Here is a 20448-nt window from a genome sequence, read left to right as displayed (position 1 = left end):
CCTCCTTCCTTGCAAAGCACAAATCCCACAACTTTCTAGCTGTCAATCAAGAGATCCGTGTTTGCTGAGCATCCGCAGGATGCTGGCACACGGGCAGGCAAAATATAAAATACAAAGATGTGTAATGTGTAAGACACCCATGTTCAAGAAGGTTACGGTTCCAACCAAGCAAGCAAAATGGCAAACAAGCAATGGGGAATAACTGTGAAATGATGATTCTAACTACAGTCAGAGTTCAAAGAAGGGAGGTTTTATATTATGACATTTCTACAAGTATGAGGAAAGAGTAGCCTGGTCGGTGCACACATCTCAGATACATGGGAGGAGAATGGTTCAAGAAGCAGTGGGTCATTAGCAGTGTCAGATGCTTAGAGGAAAGTGACACGGTTCGGTGTTGGACTAGAAAGAAGCCACGTGCCTCCAACCTTATTGTATATGAGTGTGTGGGCTTGATTTCACTTATTTACTATTAAATGTGTATTTGTTGAGCATCTAGCACTACTGTGCTGTGGAATAATATAAAATGAAAAAAGCACTGTCTCTGCCCTCAGAAGGATGCTCAGTAGTGAGAAAGAGAGAGATGAAACAAATAATACAAAAGAATGAACTAGGGAGAAAATGGAGGGACACACAGAGCCTGAGTAGAATATGAAAGTAGCCAAGCTGTGTTCGAAATGAACCCACGACATGGGTGATCTTAGTTTCCTCCTGGCCTCTCTTAGGAACAGGAGAGCAGATCAAGGAAGGGGACCAATTCTCAATATGACTGCATTTGCAGTGGAAAATGTTATATATTTGTTATTTGTGCCCTCTGTTGTTTTCCCAAAGTTTAATTACACTTTTCTTTTTTTCTACTGAAGTACAGTTGATTTACAGTATTGTATTAATTTCTGCTGTACAGCAAAGTGATTCAGTTATACACATGTATACAACATTCTTTTTCATATTCTTTTCTCACCTACTGCTGAGCTATAAACTCCTTAATACAGGTCAATTTGATGTATGGATAAACTAGTTTGAAGTGTTACTTGAACCTACGCCATTGTGAAGGTTGTAGAAGTGCCTCTGTGACCTTCAAGACATTCAGAAGAAAATTTATGACAATTGTAGACAAGTCTAAATAATAATGCTGGAGGAGGCAAAAGATCAAAAAATAACCTCTATACTTTCTGTATTCCCAGGCACCAACTTTGCACCAAATGAACACAAAATCTGTCGTTCTGTATTAACAGCAATCACCTGGCAATGATTTTCTGGCTTCCATTGGAAGTCAGAGCTCATAAATAGTTCTTAATATAAAATAGTAAACTAATTTTACTGTATTTGCAGTTCTAGTGACTCCTTCCCACAGGCCACTGCAAGGAAAATTCCAGTTTCTTGTTTCCCCAATACTTAGGCTCTGGAGCCCAGCTGTCTGAGCTCCTATTCCAGCTCTGCCTCTTACTGGCTACATGGACATGGACAAATTGTCCAACATCCATTAGCCTCGGGGTCCTCATGTATTAGAGGGGGCAGGACTGGTTATAATACCTGTTATTGTGAGGATACAATGAGATATTATACATGAAGCTCTTGCCACGCACTGAGCTTTCAATAAATATTATCCATTATTACTGGAATCTGCTTTATTTGTGGCAAATTATTCTGTGGTATGACCAGCGCCAGCATTTGTCGGACTTTTAAGTTCGCATCATCTTAGACACTCTTCCTTGGAAGTCAGGTAATCCAGACTTAACATGTGAGAGCACTGGGGTACTTTACCAATCAAAGGAAATTTGTGTGACTAATGCCAGAACGCCACTAACAGATTGTGTTTGATTGGCATATCAAAATGGCTCATTAGCAATTGTGAGAATTGCTCAAATGACACAACAAAGTATATTGGCAACATCTGGATTCCTAAGGGGGAGGCGAGAGATGGCAGTGGTGATCAGGGTTGTTAATTCCTAAATTAAGTGTATTAACAAAGGTGCTCAGTATCCCGAGTACAGAAACAGCCTGAGGCACTTCCTGCTTCTCTCTCTCCATTTACAGAATGGGGATTAATGTCTTTTATGTACCTACTTAATAAGAAGGATTCAGTAGGGGCTCTTAGGGGTAGATTTAAATAACCATCATTACTATTAATTCAGCCTCCGGAGCAAGCATCAGAGGAGCTTTGGTTACGGACGCAGGAGCGCACAGTCCCCATTCTGCCTGAGTGGCCTCACTCTCTCCTGCCACCTGGTTGCAGTTTTAGTAGCCACGTCAGGGACCCTAGGAGGCACAAGGTGAACCCTGCTCTCAGGGGTCTTACGGCTTCCACTATTTGGGAGGCTGGCTAGGGCAGTTGTGGTACACACCCAGTACGGCTTACCAATTTAGTGAGAAGCATTTAAACTCCTTTTTTGTTTTTATTTTACTCTTTGCAGCTTTATTGAGATGTAATCGACATATAATATATATAACGTCCGTAAGTGTAGGGGTCCTACCTTCTCTGAATCTTCCAGCCTCCAGAGCTTCCTGATCAAAACCAGGCCCACTAAAGTATAGGAGATGCAAAACGCTAGCCTCGCCTTGCCAATCCTGTATCCTTCAGACAATGCTGATTCATGGGACAGGGACAGAGTCAGGAGCCAAGCCAAGGAAATATAATCTGTTGTGACATCTCCTCTCCCCTGGGCTGCCAACCTTGGGCATGCTCAATTAACCGTACTCTAGTGTCCTACACAAATCACCTCTCACCATCCTAATCAATGGAATTTTCCTGCTTCCCTTAGAAACCACCCTGTTCTCTAAGCAGGTTCACAACGCTGAACCTACTTTTGGCATATAGTTTGTCTTTATTCTCCCCTGTGGCTCTTATTATTAATAATACTGATAGTAGAGCTAATACATAGCATTTACCATGTACCAAACATGGTCTAAGCACTTTACATGTATAAACTCATTTAATCCTCTCAACAACCCTCTGAAGTAGTTACTATTATTATCCCCATTTGACAGATGAGGAAACTAAAGCATGAAGAGATTAGGTAACTTGTCCAAAGTCACATGGCTAATAAGTGACAAAAATAAGGAAATGAACTTGCACAGTCTGGGCCTGAATTCCATATTCTTAATAACTGTATGACACCACTTCTCATCCTACGTTATTTCTTCCCTCATACAACTATTTAAAAGGTAAAATGTTGTTCCTAGCTGTCTCTAAGCAATTTCACTTCCATTTCATTTCTTTGAAGGGTATCTATTCTTCTGAAGTTTCTTTCTACTATCCCAAGTATTTTAAGATCATGGGAATTATTCAGATAAATCATCAAAATGCTTTGCTTCCAAAGTTTCTATTACCGTGCATTTTACTTAATTTCTGTCCTTTCTCTCCATCCCACTGTGTTTCTTTAAACCAGAGTTGCAAGTGGGTATTCTTGCAGCCTGGGCTGCCACCTTCAGCACTTCACTGATCTTTGAGATTCTTACTTTCCTAAAGGACAGTGACAGTGGCGTAATTACCTGGCAACCAGTAGTAAAAGTAATTTGAATTTAAATCTCTTCGTATTTCTTCCTTTAGGAATTTATTTAATCCTGTTCCCCTTAATATTTTAGGGAGGGGCACAATAAAGGGAGGCAAAGGGACATGATTTTGAGTCTGATTAAGAAGTGGTTGGGTTTCTTTCATTTTAGATTTCAGATTTGAAGTTTTTGCACCTTTTATCCAGTCTTCCCACAGGCTTTGAGGTTTATTCATCTTTAACCAGAAGGGAGATTTTAAATGTTTTTGCTTATTGAATGTAAATGTATTGAAAGCGCAAGGAAGCATCATTTAATACTTCCTTGTTAATTTTATAAATGAAAATCAATCATTCAAATCATCCCTCACCCAACCTTTCTAAATTCTAAGACATTAAAGTTAATATCAATTAAATAATGGATTAATCTTTCTAATTGCCAGCATATATGTTTTGTATCCCATTTATGACAAAACAATTATACTTTTAAGTCTGTTCTTGTAGACTTTATAGTGCTTCTGAGTCCTTTGCACACTGAATTTAGGTGCATTTCACAGGACTTAGTGAAAGGTTATGGTGGTGGAAGTTTATGGTTGTTACTTGACTGTTGTGAAAAATTGCTTGTCTTTCTATATCTGTTGCCAAAGCCACTGGCCAGAAAATCCACCCTTTATTTTACACACTTGTCTTTTGGCACATGAACTCTTCCCAGTAACCCACTTGATAGTGTGATCTGCAGGTAGGTGATTACCAACCAGAGTAAACCGGGGGCTGTGTGTTCATGATGTAGCCATAAACTGTGCAGTATTTGCCTCATGTTTATGTGTGTGAGGTAGCCCTGGGGGCCTGTATGCAGGGTAAGCTCTGTACAAAGTCACATCAAAACTATACTTAGTAGTCAGGGGAATCATTTCTAACCAGTGGCTTTTAAGGACCAAAGGAAGAGAGGTGGTTTAAGGGTTTGTGAATGATTGATAGCATTAAAAATACTTTGTAAATGAGATGTGTGTTTTATTATCCGGGATGGAGGAATGTGGCACTTTCAAAACACCTATCCAACGGGTAGCAAAATTCCCACATAGAATTGGGTTTCCACCAGGAAGGACAACAGATATTAATGGCATCATCTCAGTTGCTCAATTATTTGCAGTAATTAGTGAGAGGGTCAGTTTAAATTAAAGTATTGAATTACAGGATACTTCATGTTAAGTAAAAGAGGTATTCTTCAAGAATTGCTGTGGAATACTATGGATGTGGCTTAACAGATCTTTCCTATAACTGGCACAGCCTTTGTGAACGGACCACCAGGAATTGGGCTTTGAAATTGGTACAGCCCAAGTGTATGATATTTCGGTGTGTTTAAAATTAAGGAAATTAAAAAAGCAGAATGCGTAATAAATATGCCGAGATTAATCCTCAAAGTCACATCAGTCCTCTTTTGAAGTTGTCTTTTCTGTGACATCCAGTGGGTTAGCATAGACTTGCCAGATGTTCAATGGCCCTGAAAAGCAAATCACCACACGGAGGCCAAAACCCAGATACTTAGTTAAATAATCCAGTTCTTAGAAACACTACGAGCTGTGCATATCTGGATCATTTCTCTGGTCCTTCACTAGTCACTTCCAGTGTAATGAAAGCCCCTATAAAATTGAATTCCTAACATAATCAGAGGCACATTTCCAGGACTGTGAGTCTGCTTCAAGATGCGATTAGAGGGGGGCTAAGTCAGGTGAGCATCAGGAATCATCAGTAGAGGTGGGCAAAGCCCTGAAAATGAGCAATTATCATCATATGTCACATTTCTCATCTCTTTTGCAACAGGGCTACATAAAAGGAAAGTGCAGGGGTGTTTTAATGGCCTCAGCTGCCATTTGTGTGTGTGCCTCAATTTACATGTTGTAACCTGATGTATATTCATGTCTGCAAATTACACTTGAAAGTAAACTAATGATGCCAACCTCTGCCGACATAAAGCAGTGGGAAATTTTGTAAAGGATTGAGACCTTTCTCTGCACTGAGTTTTATCTTTGTAGAATCTATGTACAACACACTTTCTCTACGTTTATTGTGTCTTATGAACCTCGTTGCTTATGAGAGAAAAAGCAAGTCAATGGAATAGAAATTTTTTTCTTCCTTTCAGACCAAAGGACAGGTTGGGATTTTTTTTTCTTCCTCAAATGTTTTTTAAATCTATCTTTTAAATCCAAACTCTCTGCTGGTGATATTTTTGTTCTTAGAAAGACCACACTTTTCTTTCCTCAGTTTCATCCCGTTCCTTCATGTTCTGTGATATTGCTGTGGTATCAATCCCAGCTCGTAATTATTTGCCTCCCGTTTAGCCACAAGGTGTAAATTTGCTACCTGAAAAGGCGTGCTCTGACAGTTAATCTCCACGTGTGTCCAAAGGCTGATCTGGACGCACTGGATAATTTGCCTGGGGGATTGTTCTGTAGAATGGGGGGCCATCTGTTGAGCTGTCTAATGTGGGAGACGAGAAAATGAAAGGACTGCCAGAGAGAAACGGGATCATACGGTGGCTTTTAGAGCAAAAAGGAAATCAGAGGACAATTTCAGGTCCAGTCTAGTTCCCCAAGCATGTTTCTGGAACTAGGGAAGCAGGGATATTTTCTTGTTAGTGTTTTTAGAGAAGTCACCGAGAGAGTCCCAGATTAGGAGGTTCTGGCAAATTTAGTCATGCCTGCGGGCGCTGTACTCAGAAATTATCTCCAACCTAAACTCTTCCGTTTGTGCCTGAGCCTTACAAGTTCTTCAAGGGTCTGCAAAAGTGTTTGGGACCAGAAGAAAAAATATATGTTGACATTGACTCTAAGATCCAAAAATTATCTACAAGATTATGAAATGTTTAATTGAATGTTGACAAAATATGTACTATCAACTTCATTAAGTATTAAATTTAGCCTTCTTAAAAATTACATGAAACCAAATCACAGATTCAGTTTTCTCACTTTCCAAGATTTCTGGCATGCCAATCATGAATTAAGTGAATTGCATATAGCCAATAATTTGAAATGCAAAATTATAAGAATCCTTTCCATGTTTTTTTTTTTTTTTAACACAAAAATGTATATCGTAGGTGGGATGTGAGGGCATCTTCACGTTCTTTCTGTGATATGTGTGGTAGGACTAAAAAAAGAGAGCCCAGGGCCCATGAAGATTTTAAAACAGCTCTGCCCTCATCTTCTCTTCTCCGAGTGTGTGATTAGTCCTGAAGACACAGGTTAGCAAAGACGCTAATTGGAGAACCAGTGTCTTCTTGCTGTATGCACCCGTAGTTGAGGTGAAGTGACAGAGGCGGTGGTCTGATCACGAGGAAGTTCCCAAGGCACCTGCATACCCTTGGAAAGATCACAGGACAGTGCCTGGTTCTGTTGAAGAGGGAGTGTTCGTATTAAGCGGGGGAAGCAAAGCCGTCCAGTTTGGGACATGTTAGAAGAGCACCAGTGTCCCATGTCTGAGTTGTGTTCTCTCCCAACAGATGACCGGCTCTCACGTGCCCTTGTGTTTTAGTCAACTTTTCTCAGTGTGACAGATATTTCCTTTTTTAGAATGGAAAATGTGAAGTGGTGGGGCAGGAAAGAAGGTGGATTATCTGGATTCCATGTGTGATGACCTTAGTCTTTCCTCCAAAGGCTTAACGTCTTCAGGCTTTTATTTTATTCATCACACTTGGGACGGTGAATGTCAGTTCCCTCCGAAAGATAAGGAATATGACAGGTCCTTGTAATCCCAGCCCCAAATAACGACCACTAATAAGAATAACCACCAATGATTCTTGCAGAACTTTTTTCTTTACATATACTGCAGTATTATTAATTTATTTTCTTTTATAAAATGAGGTAATAAATAAGGCTTTTAAATTTTTTTCACTTAACGATGTATCTTAGATATTTTTCCTTGTCAACACATGTGTACTTAGCTCATTCATTGTAGTGGCCACATGACATTCCACTGGATGGCTGGACTACAATTGATTTAACTGCCCTCTGTTACGGGACATTTAAGTTGGCCATTCGGCTTTGATCTTTCAAGCGAAAGTACCATATGCCTAAATTATGATATATTAGCTAGAAATAGACAGTCTTGACCCCCTGCGTTGGCATAGTCCTTCCCAGGAGCAGAAAGAACCAAATCTTTCCCTATACTGATGCTTGTGATTAAATGTAAAACCTATATGTGTTTAGTTATTTCTGTGTCTTCTGTTTCTGCCTTTTCCTCTTATGCAGTCATCTGCAGCCAGGGACAAGGATGAACAGGCTCTACCGGTAGGAAGCAGTGGCCTTGCCTGTACCTGTTCATGTGCCTGTGGAGGGTGTGAGGGCAGGGGTGGGCAGAAGGGGCTCTTGTGCTCAACATCCTCTCCCTTGGAATACTTAAAGGGTTTAATCTGCTGGTGTGTGTATGCTCTGTCCTATAATTAGTGTCAACTGAATTCTTACATTCAATGACAGATTATTTCTGGGACTGGTTTTCAAAAAGTTTGAGTTCTCTCTTTCACTTGGCATGGAAAAGTTGAAAGAGTGAGATATTTCCAAATTACGTTCCAAGGGATGTTGAGCAGATATTTGGGGACAGCGAGGGATCTAATGCTTGGTATCTGTTTGTGTACCTGCATGCACCTATTTTTTTGGTTGGAAGTTTCTTTTGGTTCCATCAAAAGAAATGCTGCATGAGATCTTTATATTCAATATATACATAATGCCCCGAAGACTGCTTTAAGTTCTGTAGACATAATCCTAGGCTAATGAAGATTTCCACAAGAGAGTTCTTTCGGTTTCCCAAAATAAGGACCATAGTAACAGTGATTATGACAAATTATTAACAACAAACACATTTTCCAGTTCCTGTGCAATTAACATGTCACATTTTGTATTGTGCAGCTTGGCAAGGAAATGACCATCAGTTTTTGTGTTCAACCATCAAACAGTGATTACATTTCAACTCTATTCAAATCTTTTAACCTTGCCCCTAAAATTTTTTGAGCCTTAATCTTCTGAATCAAATAACACAATGCATTAAAAAATGTTCCAGATTTTTGAGGCTGAAAGGACTAATAATGAAGATATATATGACCCCATTCTTCCTCCTGTGATGCTCAGAGCAGAGACTTCTGACATGCATTGAGAGCCCATAGGATATGCCTGATCCAGTACTGGGCTATGGGTGCAAACCCAGTCTCTTCCTTTGTGAATCATGATCTGGTTCACCAATGAGACACCAGTAATCCCCTCTGATTCTTCTCCAAACCCTGTAGAGTTGGAAATATTATTTCTAATAGAGTATCAATTATAATAAAATCACACTAAAAAATTCAGATTTCTCCATGTATCTCACACTGACATTTTACCCATACTTCAAGCTTACTCTGGGTTTCATGTTTGTCTCCAAACATCTGGCTCAGTTTTAATAAGTATTCTGTAAAACAAGGGACGAATGAGCAATAGTTTGGAAACACTGTCCAAGTTAATCAAGTTAACCAGATTTCTTTAGTGTTAGACTTAGTGGTCTAATGTGTATCTTAAAACTCTAAAGGTGAGTTGGTCTAGGATGTAGCAATGTCCAAATATATTTGGTCATGGAGTCTCTTGTGGGACTTTTCTTGGGAAACCCCCTTGTGGATCTGGAGTGTGATGGAATATTTTGCAAAACCCTGTAATGTAAAGGACTCTTTGGAGACAGGAAGGTTCTCTGTGGATTCATAATAGGGGATTCTCTCTCTTCAAATCTCATTTAACATAGACTGTAAGGCTTCATGGATGAGAGCTGTGGTTCCCATCGTGGAGATGAGGTACCCCGGAATGTGTGCAGGATGTCCCTTTGCGGAGCAAGGGGGAAATATTAGCACCTCTATTGTTTGCTTTCTTTGTTACTCTTCATTATTTCTACTTTTGCAAATGTTTTATGATATATATGCCCATATTTTAGTATGTGTCTGGATATAGATAGAGATACATATGGATATAGATACAGATATAGTTAGATGCATATATACACACTCAAAAATTTGACTGATAGGAGGCACAATACAGACATCTTAGAGACCACCCACTGGTTCAGAGAACAGATTTTGAGTGAAGCAGACCTGCAACCCATTCCCCTAGCCTCCATTTTTTATCTGTGTGACCCGAACACCTCATTTCGCTTCTCTGAGACTAAATTTCCTCATCTGTCTAAAGGGAACAATAATGGTATCTAGTTCATAGGGTTCAGTCAGAGAATGGAGGTGAAGGCTATGGCACGTTGACTAGCATATAATAAGTTCTCAACAGATGATAGCAATTAATCCCTTTAGTAGGAAAGGATGTGAGAATGCCATTCCTTCAGGAGACTTTGAAGGAATGTGCGCGGAAAATCTTTGGTTCCGTTGTGTGTGAGCCTCTGACAGACTAGGTGAGGACTTGCCTTGCATTTCTGAGCACTAACGGCCTCTTTGTCTGGTCCCTCTGCTCAGGCGAAGCCGCGTCTGCAGCGGGGTGGAAGCTCCGCCTCCCTCCACAACAGTCTCATGAGGAACAGCATCTTCCAGCTCATGATACACACCCTCGACCCGCTCGCTGAAGGTAAACATCAGGTTTTCGCTTGGGGGGCGGGCGGGGACACGATGTGCAAAATCCTCTTTCACGCTTCCGTCACAAACCGGCTGATGTCCGCGTGTTCACCTCTGCCAGAGGCAGCCCTGGCCCTTCTGCGTGCTTATCTGCAACCGCCCAGCTCACGATCAGAGATTTTTCACCACGAGCAGGAGTGGCGATTCGTTCGCTGATTGTGTCTTTTGATGCCTCCAGCATAAATACAGTCCGCTACGAGGCGGAGAAGACACGAGCAGTTTCCCTCCCTTCCAGCTAGAGTAACAGTTCCCTTTCGTCATCCTCCTAAGTTTCAAAATGAAGTTATAGGTGAAGAAAAATTGATAAATTGTACATCTTAAAAAAAGAAAAGGGCTTCCCTGGTGGCGCAGTGGTTGAGGGTCCGCCTGCCGATGCAGGGGACACGGGTTCGTGCCCCGGTCCGGGAAGATCCCACGTGCCGTGGAGCGGCTGGGCCCGTGAGCCATGGCCGCTGAGCCTGCGCGTCCGGAGCCTGTGCTCCGCAACGGGAGGGGCCACAGCTGTGAGAGGCCCGCATACCGCAAAAAAAAAAAAAGAAAAAGAGGAGACAAGAACTCCATGACTTAGGAGGGCTGTGATTAGTTTGGGGAATGATGTTCACTGCAGAGCACTGATGTTGTATCTATTCTTTGGCAATTGGAAGATGGGAGGTGAGCTTCTAAGCACCCAAAGAGCGCTCTCTAAGATAACTGCTTAGGATAGACTGAAGAGGCCTGGTTCACCTCCTAGGGACATTATATAAACCATCACCAAGAATTCAGTATTGTGTTCTTCCAGTTTTACTCATTCACAAGGAAGCCAGGTACGTCTTGTTTCTTGAATTGCATAAGTATCCTAAAAAGTTAATTTTTCAAGGAAGCAGATATCTGATGCATCAAATAAATATCAGAGTTAGGCTACTAGCAAAGGGTTCAAATATAACAAAGTCTTCTGTTCTCCCTTCGTCCCTGGACCTTACAGTGAGGCCTGATGTTACATGGAGGCGAATGGCCTGGGAAACGGGTCTCTGCCACTGACAAATTTTCCCCATATAAATCAGAGCTCTTAACCAATATAAAGCTTGGCTAAATAATTTCAAGGGTTCAGGCCATCAGGAGATTCAGGTGCAGTCAGGAAAACTCTGGGACCTCAAGAGCGGCTCCCCAGGTCCTGTCTCCCCTCGTTGGACACGCACCTTCACCCAGAATAATAAGCGAGGATCACAGGCTCACCTCTCACTGTGGAGCATTTCAGTTATAACACATTTCCGCCTTATACCCCAGAGAGTTACGTAGCTGATGTGATATTTTCCAAAGAGCCTTCTTTCATAGATCCTGGGTTCTGTTTACTCAGGTAATCGTTTGCCGGGAACATCCTAAAAAGCATTACTCTCTTTACCAGAGGTCCACATGACAAGGAAATTAGCCCCGGCCACTAGCCTTCTTTTCCTCCCCACCAGGGTCACCCCTACAAAAATGATCTCAGGGAGTGAGGGGATCGCAGGCCAACCTCCGCCCAGCCACGAAGCATTTGTGTGACTTTGGGCAACTTAGAGCCTCTCTGGTACTTGGTTCTTTCACCTACAGTAATAGTTACCTTTGTCTGGTACTTTATAATTGACAAAGTATTTTCACGCCTGTGAATCTTTGCTTTATAATAACACTTCATAGCTAACATTATTATTCTAATTTCATAAAATAGGGTACCACCAAAATAGATCTCAAATGTACCTCCTTCTCTCTCTGCCAGCTGTTTATTCCAAGCCATCTTCATCACTTCCTAGCTGGTCTTCCACTTCCTCCGTTGCCTCTTTGCATATTTTCCACACAGCAGCCCAAGTAATCTTCTTAAAAAGTAAATCAAATTATGTCACTCCTATTAACCTACAGTGGCTTCTCGTGGCTCTTAGGAAAATTGTGAAATACTTGCCGTGGTCTGCATGATCCGTCTCTTTCTCCAAACTCACGTTGACTCACTTTGCTTTAGCCAGACAGAGGCCTTCTGTCATAAAACAGATACTTCTTTCCTGCCTCAGGGTCTTTGCATAGGCTGTTCCCCCCCCGCCCAGAATACTTTTCTTTCTCCCATTTTCTTCCACTTTTCCCAGCTTTATTCCTGCCCCTTCTTCAGTGCTCTGTGTAAATGACACCTCCTGACCATGCAGTATAAATCAGGGCCCCAATCATCCTCTCTCAATGCACCCTTCAATTTTTCCTTTTTGCCCACATTACAATTTGTGTGGTTATTTGTTCACTGCCTGTCTCCCCCAGGACATGGTAAATTTCTAGAGAGCAGGAATTCTGTTTATTTACTAGTTGTCCCCAAGATCTAGCAGTCTGCCTGGCACATGGTAGCTGCTAAGCCTTAGAAGAATTAAGCAACTTGGCCAAAGTCATGCTTTGGCTCTGTTAGTCACACAATTTCAAAGCCCTCTAAAGCCCCATGGGTTTAAGATTGTATTTTGGTTATTTTGAGCCACCATCTTCTCCACTCATCACCCAAAACAGTCAGGTGAGAGAAGAAAGGAACTATCTTATCTGCCCCAACTTGATTTTGAGCAGGCAGGCAACTGGGTATATTTATTTCTGGCAAGGCACGTTATGTAGTAATTGAGGACAGACTCCAGAGCCACACTCTCTGGATTCAAATTCCAGCTCTGCATTTATTAGCTGTGTGACCTTGGATAAGTTACTTAACCTCTCTGTACCTCAGTTTCCTCATCTGTAAAAATCAGGATGATATATAATGATGTCTACATCATAAGGTTGTTATAAGGACTAAAGGAGTGAATATACATTAAGCATTGAACACATTGCCTAGCAGATCGTAAGCACCATATACAGGTTTGAATTACTCTGTTCCATTATTTTGAAAAATAACGCAGCATATGAATGTTTTAATTTAAAACATTCAAAAGGTTATGCGGAAAAAAAAAGTCTTCCTCCTCCAACAACCTCCCAATTTTCTCCAGTCCCCCAATTCTCCCAGAGGAAACCACATCTACCAATTTCTTGGGGCTCATTCCAGAGATGATCTATGCATATACAAATCTGTGTGTGTGTGTGTGTGTGTGTGTGTGTATGTGTGTGTCATTGACCATAGGTCTCAACAATCTAAATTTCTGTGGTTTTTGTTTGAGGGAGTTCAATTTCTGGTAGGGCTTGTTTTTGTTTTTCTGTTTGGTGGGGAGGTTATACTTTGTGAGATAAGAGAGAGGGAATCTGAGTTGTCTCGGAGTTGGGCCATCAGTGATTTTCCGAAACACTTGGCCCTCGTAGGGCTGTGCTGCTATTAAAATGTTTGTTCCTGCTGTACCAAGATGTGCCTTCCAAATCTGGACGTCTGCTTTCAAGGTGAAACCTCTCCCCGAAAGACGTGGAGTGCTCTAGTGGTGTGAATCTGGGAGAATGCTGAGAGCCATAATCAGTTCTGGACTTGAGTGATTAGAAAATATAGAAAGTACTTCAATGCTTTAAAATTGCTCCATAGCACGCGGCCAAGAAAGCAGATTGCTCTGGTATTTTTCCCCAAAAAAAATTCACAATCATTTTCCATTCCAAGAACATTCCAAGTTCTCAGAAATAGTCATCTCTCTTTTAGTTTGCATCTAATCACTTGAGTTCACACATCCGCATGCCAAACTGTCACCTTTTAACAATATAGAGCATGCTGGTTACATCACCAAGCTGACCCCATGAACACTGCAGTGGCTTCTCTGTTATACTAATGGTTGTTCCTGGAGTCTGCCTTGCTGAGTCGTGCACTGGCACTACATGGCAGACAGTGTTCATAAAGGGAAGTTTTCAACGTCACCTAGGACAGATGACCTATGGAAAGACAGTCAATGCCCTTCCCCAGGGCACTGATTCCTATACTAGTTGCCACCTTATTATGGGGGCCTAATTGTTTGCTTGTTTGCTTATTGGCCTTGGGCTCTCTTGGCCCCATTGTTTCCCTGTTGCTGGAGGAGGAGGGTGCTGAAATATTTGTTACAGCAGAAAATTAAACTGAACTACTAAAAAAAAAAAAAAAAAATGCCCTTTTTCTCATCTGTGCCATTCCGGTGTCAATCCAGTGATGGAGCCCTTACTAAAAGCTTTAATTGGTAGTCAGTTGGGCATCTGAGCCCGAGCCAGGAGATCCGGCAGTGTTTGTGTTTGTTATCTATTGATATGTAACAGAGCACCCAAGACTTAGTGGCTTAAAAAACTACAAATAGAACTACCATATGACCCAGCAATCCCACTACTGGGCATATACCCTGAGAAAACCATAATTCAAAAAGAGTCATGTACCAAAATGTTCATTGCAGCTCTATTTACAATAGCCCGGAGATGGAAGCAACCTAAGTGTCCATCATCGGATGAATGGATAAAGAAGATGTGGCACATTATATACAATGGAATATTACTCAGCTGTAAAATGAAACGAAATTGAGCTATTTGTAATGAGGTGGATAGACCTAGAGTCTGTCATACAGAGTGAAGTAAGTCAGAAAGAGAAAGACAAATACCGTATGCTAACATATATATGGAATTTAAGAAAAACAAATGTCATGAAGAACCTGGGGGTAAGACAGGAATAAAGATACAGACCTACTAGAGAATGGACTTGAGGATATGGGGAGCAGGAAGGGTAAGCTGTGACAAAGTGAGAGAGAAGCATGGACATATATACACTACCAAATATAAGGTAGATAGCTAGTGGGAAACAGCCGCATAGCACAGGGAGATCAACTCGGTGCTTTGTGACCACCTGGAGGGGTGGGATAGGGAGGGTGGGAGGGAGGGAGACGGGAGACGCAAGAGGGAAGAGATATGGGAACGTATGTATATGTATAACTGATTCACTTTGTTATAAAGCAGAAACTGACACACCATTGTAAAGCAATTATACTCCAATAAAGATGTAAAAAAACCACCCCCATATTATTCCTGCTCGTGGTTTCATGGATCAGGAATTTGAGTGATTCAGGGATCAGTGGGGTGATTCTTCTGTTCTATGTGGTATCAACAGAGGTCATTTGATGTTATTAAGCTAGAAGACCTGCAGGTTAGAGGTCCAAAAGGGCCTCGCTCACACGTCTGGCACCTTTGAAGGTACAGCTGGAAGGCCAGGCTCGGCTGGGCCCCCTGACTCTCCAGGTTGTCTCAGGGCCTTTCCACATGCTTGGCATTCTTACATGGTGGCTGAGGACTCCAAGAGCAAGCCTTCCAAGAGGCCCAGGCCGTGGCAGCAAAGCTTCCCATGACCTAGTCTGGGAAGTCCCAGGAAGTCACTTCTACTGTATTCTACTAATCAAGCCATCACAAAGGCCAGCCCAGACTCAAGACGGGGAGGAGGAGACTCTGCCTCTCCATGGGAAGATAGCAGAGAACGTGAAACCGCCTTTCATCTAACCTAAACTGTTTCAGGGACACACATCACTGAGAGCTTCGTCTGTCCGTGGCTCACTGGTGTGCTCTGGGCACACTACACTGTGTGTAAGGGACAAAGCCATCGTCAGCTTGCCTTGGGTGAAGATTCAGTCCAAACAAGACCGAGCTGTGCCTTTCCATGGCCACAGAATTCTGAACAGGACATTGTTGATGAAAAGAAGGAATCTGCTTAAGGCTCATATAAATGGTTGGAATAAAGATTTTGTTTCTTTTATAAGAAAGCCCTGGAAAACTAGCACTATTGGTCTCTGAGATCACAGTATGACTGTCTGAATTGATCTTTCTGAAAACTCCGGTGTCCCATGTTGGTTTCAGCATTTCTCTATCAAGCCATTATATTTACCCAAGTGTACATCTTTATGAACCTAAAACAAGCATGCTGGGTATAGCGCTTTTGGTGTGAGAAGTAGCTGTTGTTAATTTGCCTAATAATAATAATTATGATAGTATTTGCAGAGTGCTTACTATAAGACGGGCACTATGCTGAGTGCTCTACCTAAACCATCCCATTTAACCCTTACACTAGCCCTACTCCGTCAGTCAAAGAAGGACGCTGAAATGTAAAGAGGCTGTGTCTTGCCTCACCAGGTGACACAGGAAGTCAATGGCAGAGCCAGAATTTGAACCTGTGGCTGCCTGACTCAGTCCATTCTTTGTAGTTCTTGTGTTGCTCTGCCTCCTTATGGAACCTCGTGTCCAGCTCAGTGTCCCTTTTTCTTCTCATGTAGATGCCAGCCTAAATACCAGGAGCTCTGACCTATCCCTGGACCAATTACACATCCATGTTGTAAGATGTGAATTTCCCCTACAGAAGCCTCTGCAGCAAGGCCTGGGCTGGCCTTAGCTTCCCCCCCTCCATTCCCTCACACCTTGAGTTGCAGCCACACTCGTGAGTCCACAAGCGCACCTTGCTCTCATTCGCTTTTGCTTAAGCGCATGGAATTACCACTGATCTCACCATTCAGCATGACATGGGTACTGTCCCACACAGCAAAAGGAACCCCATAGCCAACTCTGTAATTCCGGGAGAGCCCAGTGACTGGGTGATGAAATGGAGAGGTTGCTGTGAGGACAAGGCTTAGGGTTTGGCCGTGGTGCATATGTGGTCCAAGAGTCAGACTCTCAGCGTTCAGATCCTGGCTCAGCCTCTAGCTCTGTGACCTCGAACAAGCTTCTCAACCTCATCGGGCCTCAGTTTTTCCACTTTTCAAATGGAATAATGTTAGCAGCACGAACATAAGTTTATGAGTAGTATTTCCAACCTGAAAGGGCCTTGGTTTCTTCATTTGTAAAAAGGAATAATAATAGTTTCACCATCAGAAGTTTATGGTGAGTATTCAGTACAACAGTACCCAAAAAGCATATAATTAGCGCTCCGTGACTGTTGGCAATGACTTTTCAGTTAAAATTGTGTTCAGTGTCATGTAATAGAATCCAACTACAGTGGCTTAATTTAATAGTTATTTTTTTCTTTAAGACTTTATTTTTCTGAAGCAGTTTAAGGTTTACAATGAAACTGAGAGGAAGATACAGAGATTTCCCATATACCTCCTGCCCCACACATGCATATCCTCCTCCATTATCAACGTCACTCACCAGCATGGTACATTTTTGCTGAGCATGAACCCACACTGACACGTCATAATCACCCAAAGTCCATAGATTACCTTAGCGTTCACTCTTGGTGTTGTACATTCTGTGGGCTTAGGCAAATGTATGATGACATTTATCCATCATTGTAATATCAAACAGAGTATTTTCACTGCCCTAAAACACCTCTGTCCTCTGCCTATTCATCCTTCTCTCCCTCTCTCACACACACCCCTGCAAACCACTGATCCTTTTATTGTCTCCATAGTTTTGCCTTTTCCAGAGCATCATATAGTTGGAATCACAGTATATAGCCTCTTCAGGTTGGCCTTAATAGTTTTGTAGGATTTTATTTAACTAGAAGCCCATTAAAAGCAGTTCAAGGCTAGTAATACAGCTCCTCTTTGCCATGAGAGACCTGGTCTCCTGTTTTCTTTCTTTCATCTGGAGCCTGTTTCTCTCATCCTCATCCCCAGAGGATGGAAGCTACTCCCCTCCCCCGCCCCATCATCATATCTGTATTCTGGGAAGGAGAAGACACTGGCTGTCTTTTTTTTTTGTAATCAGAAAAATCTTGTTCAGGGAACTAAGATCCCGCATGCCGCATGACGCAGCAAAAACAAAAACAAACAAACAAAGAAAAACCCTTAGTGTTCCCAGAAGCAGACTTCCACTTACGTCACATGGGTCAGAACAGGGCTATGTGACCACCCCATCCTACAAAGGAACCGGGAGTGGGCACTCTGCCTCCCCTAACAGGGAACTCCATGGTAGATGCCAGTGAAGGTCAAACGTCCCTTCTTCTTCCTGTCCTTAGTAACGATGTCTTTTCAAGTTCCTGACTTACAGAGAAGAGATGTGATGTTCCCCTTCTTCCTCCCTTTTAAAGTGTTCTCTGGTGGCCCATGAGTCCAACTTTTATACCGTGGCCCTGAATCCTTCCCCAGAAAAACCGTGCCCCAAAACTTGCCATCTAAGAACCCTGGTTCCCCTAAGACACAGGTGAAATCATGGCCTACCTCTGTTCAAAACCATCTCACCAGCAGTAAAAGCCCGAGATTTTGTGGTGACCCTAAGGCCCACTGTGACCTTCCTCCCTCCCTTCTTCTCCGTCCTGTTCTTCTCTTTCTCCGCCGTCCTTTCCTTCCTCTCATGTGTCCTTCCCTGTGCCCCACTCCTCTGGCTACCTAGCAGCTCCTCCTCACAAACTCCCAGCATCCTCCTGCCTCAGAGCCTTTGCACATGTTCCCTCTTCTCCCAGACACCCACACGGCCCCTGCTGTTCCTTCCTTCAAGTCAGCCTTCGCATGTCACCTGATGAGAAAGATCTTACTCAATCGGCCTTTGAAAAATAGAAAAATCAAAACGATGATAATAAAGCAGAGTTCTGGACCTTTCTTGCCCTGCAACATATTTCTCCATAACTGCCATGAATATATTTATTTGTTGTTTGCTGCCTGTCTCTACCCTTCCACCTCTGACAGGGCAGCACATAGGGAAGGCACTCCTCTATCTCCAGGGCCCAGCGTACATGGATCCCAGTCCATATTTGTTGAGTAGATTGAATGAGTGCCTGCTTTTAAAATGTTTCTGCTGGAGAACATATGTCTCTAGCCACATAGATTGTCTTAATCCATGCCCTGTCAAAAGGCTCTTTGGTTGTGACCAGCAAAGTCCTGTTCAGTTGATGGTTGTCTCTGCAGTAGTGAAAAGCAATCATGTCTGCTGTGGCCACCACTGTATCTCCAGCCTCTAGGATGGCACTGACTTGGTCAATGTTTGCTGGATGATTGAATGAGTGAATCTCCTTGTAGTTCTAGAGTTATTGCTGCAGTGGGGAAGGTTTGCTCTCTGCCACTCACCTTCTTGATGAGTTCTCCTGTCCACTTCTTTGTCTTTTCTTTCCAAACCCTTTGTTCTTCTCTTATTTCCTTTCTTTTCTTCCCTTTGATAAACTGTTGATCCTTTCATTTCTTGCGTTTCATGGGCCTAACTTTATATGTTCAAAGAATTACCATCAGGCTTCCCTGGTGGCGCAGTGGCTAAGAATCTGCCTGCCAATGCAGGGGACACAGGTTCGAACCCTGGTCCGGGAAGATCCCACATGCTGCGGAGCAACTAAGCCCATGTGCCGCAACTGCTGAGCCTGCTCTCTAGAGCCCGCAAGCCACAACTACTGAGCCTATGTACCACAACCACTGAAGCCCGTGCGCCTAGAGCCCGTGCTCTGCAACAAGAGAAGCCACTGCAATGAGAAGCCCGCTCACTGCAATGAAGAGTAGCCCCCACACACTGCAACTAGAGAAAAGCCCATGCACAGCAACGAAGACCCAACGCAGCCAAAAATAAGTAAAATAAAATAAATTTTTAAAAAAATTTTTTAAAAATTACCATCACTGCAAGATTATAAGGAGTTTATTGTTTTAACCATTCATTTTACAAATTCAAACACCTCTAAAATAGCATCTACCACGAAATTGAGTATTAAGTTGTGTTTGAGAAGAAAACTACAAAAGAAGAAGCTCCTTATTCAATTTTTATGGATTCTTGGATTCCCTTCCACAATTCTAGGAATTTCTCCTTCCTTGTGGAATTTCAAACTTTGATTTACATTTTTTCATCATAACAACAATTTTATTATCAATAGCAAAACGTAACAAATAAGCACACTTGATACCTTAGAAACACAAAAGTAGGGATAGTACTTGCCTAGGGGGCCTGTAATTGAAGTGAAGGATTATTTAACTACAGGGCATGACACTGTTTAGAACAGCAGGTCTCCAGGCCTGATATGTGTTTCTCTTGAGGCTGTTTTCATGACAAAATCTTCAGAATCCTGTAATAAGATGTCTGAAAATGATACCGTACTCATAGTATGATACCTGCCTTCTTTGCTGTTAGAATGACGAGCAAATTTCCCCCATGGTAAATTCACTTCACGTTATCACAGCCAGTCTCTGCTGTTGTCACTTTCCATCCAACACGTTTATGTTACTTTCATTCAGGTTGACTGGAGGAGTGTCCTGGGAGCATTTCGCCTGCCTTTCTGAAAGGGACGGTTTGGCTCCCTCATTTTCCTCCCACTAGCTCCTGTGACATCCTGATGCCATCTCTCCTGTTGCTTTATCAGTCTGGCTCAGGCAATGTGAGGTGACATGAATTCCAGGACATCTTGATTGTAAAAGCCTTACAAATGAATAGCAACTCTCTATTTTTTCACCATCTTCCCTGTACCCTAGATTATGTGTTTTCAAACATGGTTTTTAGTAGCAGCAGAACCTTTTGTTCAAAGGAATTCCCACAGGGAAGAATAAACACTCTTTTTAATAG

At 42.3% G+C, this 20448-nt stretch overlaps 1 protein-coding gene across 2 annotated transcripts in view; it reads left to right on the top strand.

The window, feature by feature from the left end:
* The window catches only part of SLC24A2 (solute carrier family 24 member 2), a 241698-nt gene that overhangs the window by 137174 nt on the left and 84076 nt on the right, over positions 1 to 20448 (top strand). For both annotated transcript variants that reach the window (XM_027105943.1, XM_027105942.1), the window contains exons 2-3: positions 7730 to 7768; positions 9955 to 10063. In XM_027105943.1, coding sequence (XP_026961744.1) covers positions 7730 to 7768; positions 9955 to 10063 — 148 coding nt within the window. The remainder of the gene's footprint in view (positions 1 to 7729; positions 7769 to 9954; positions 10064 to 20448) is intronic.

This window comes from Aethalodelphis obliquidens, unplaced genomic scaffold, assembly GCF_003676395.1.
Source record: "Aethalodelphis obliquidens isolate GAN/ISIS:26980383/991018 unplaced genomic scaffold, ASM367639v1 scaffold7, whole genome shotgun sequence".
Lineage (NCBI taxonomy): Eukaryota > Metazoa > Chordata > Mammalia > Artiodactyla > Delphinidae > Aethalodelphis > Aethalodelphis obliquidens.
The sequence above is the reverse complement of the archived record's forward strand: the minus strand, read 5'-3'. Positions and strand labels throughout refer to the sequence as shown.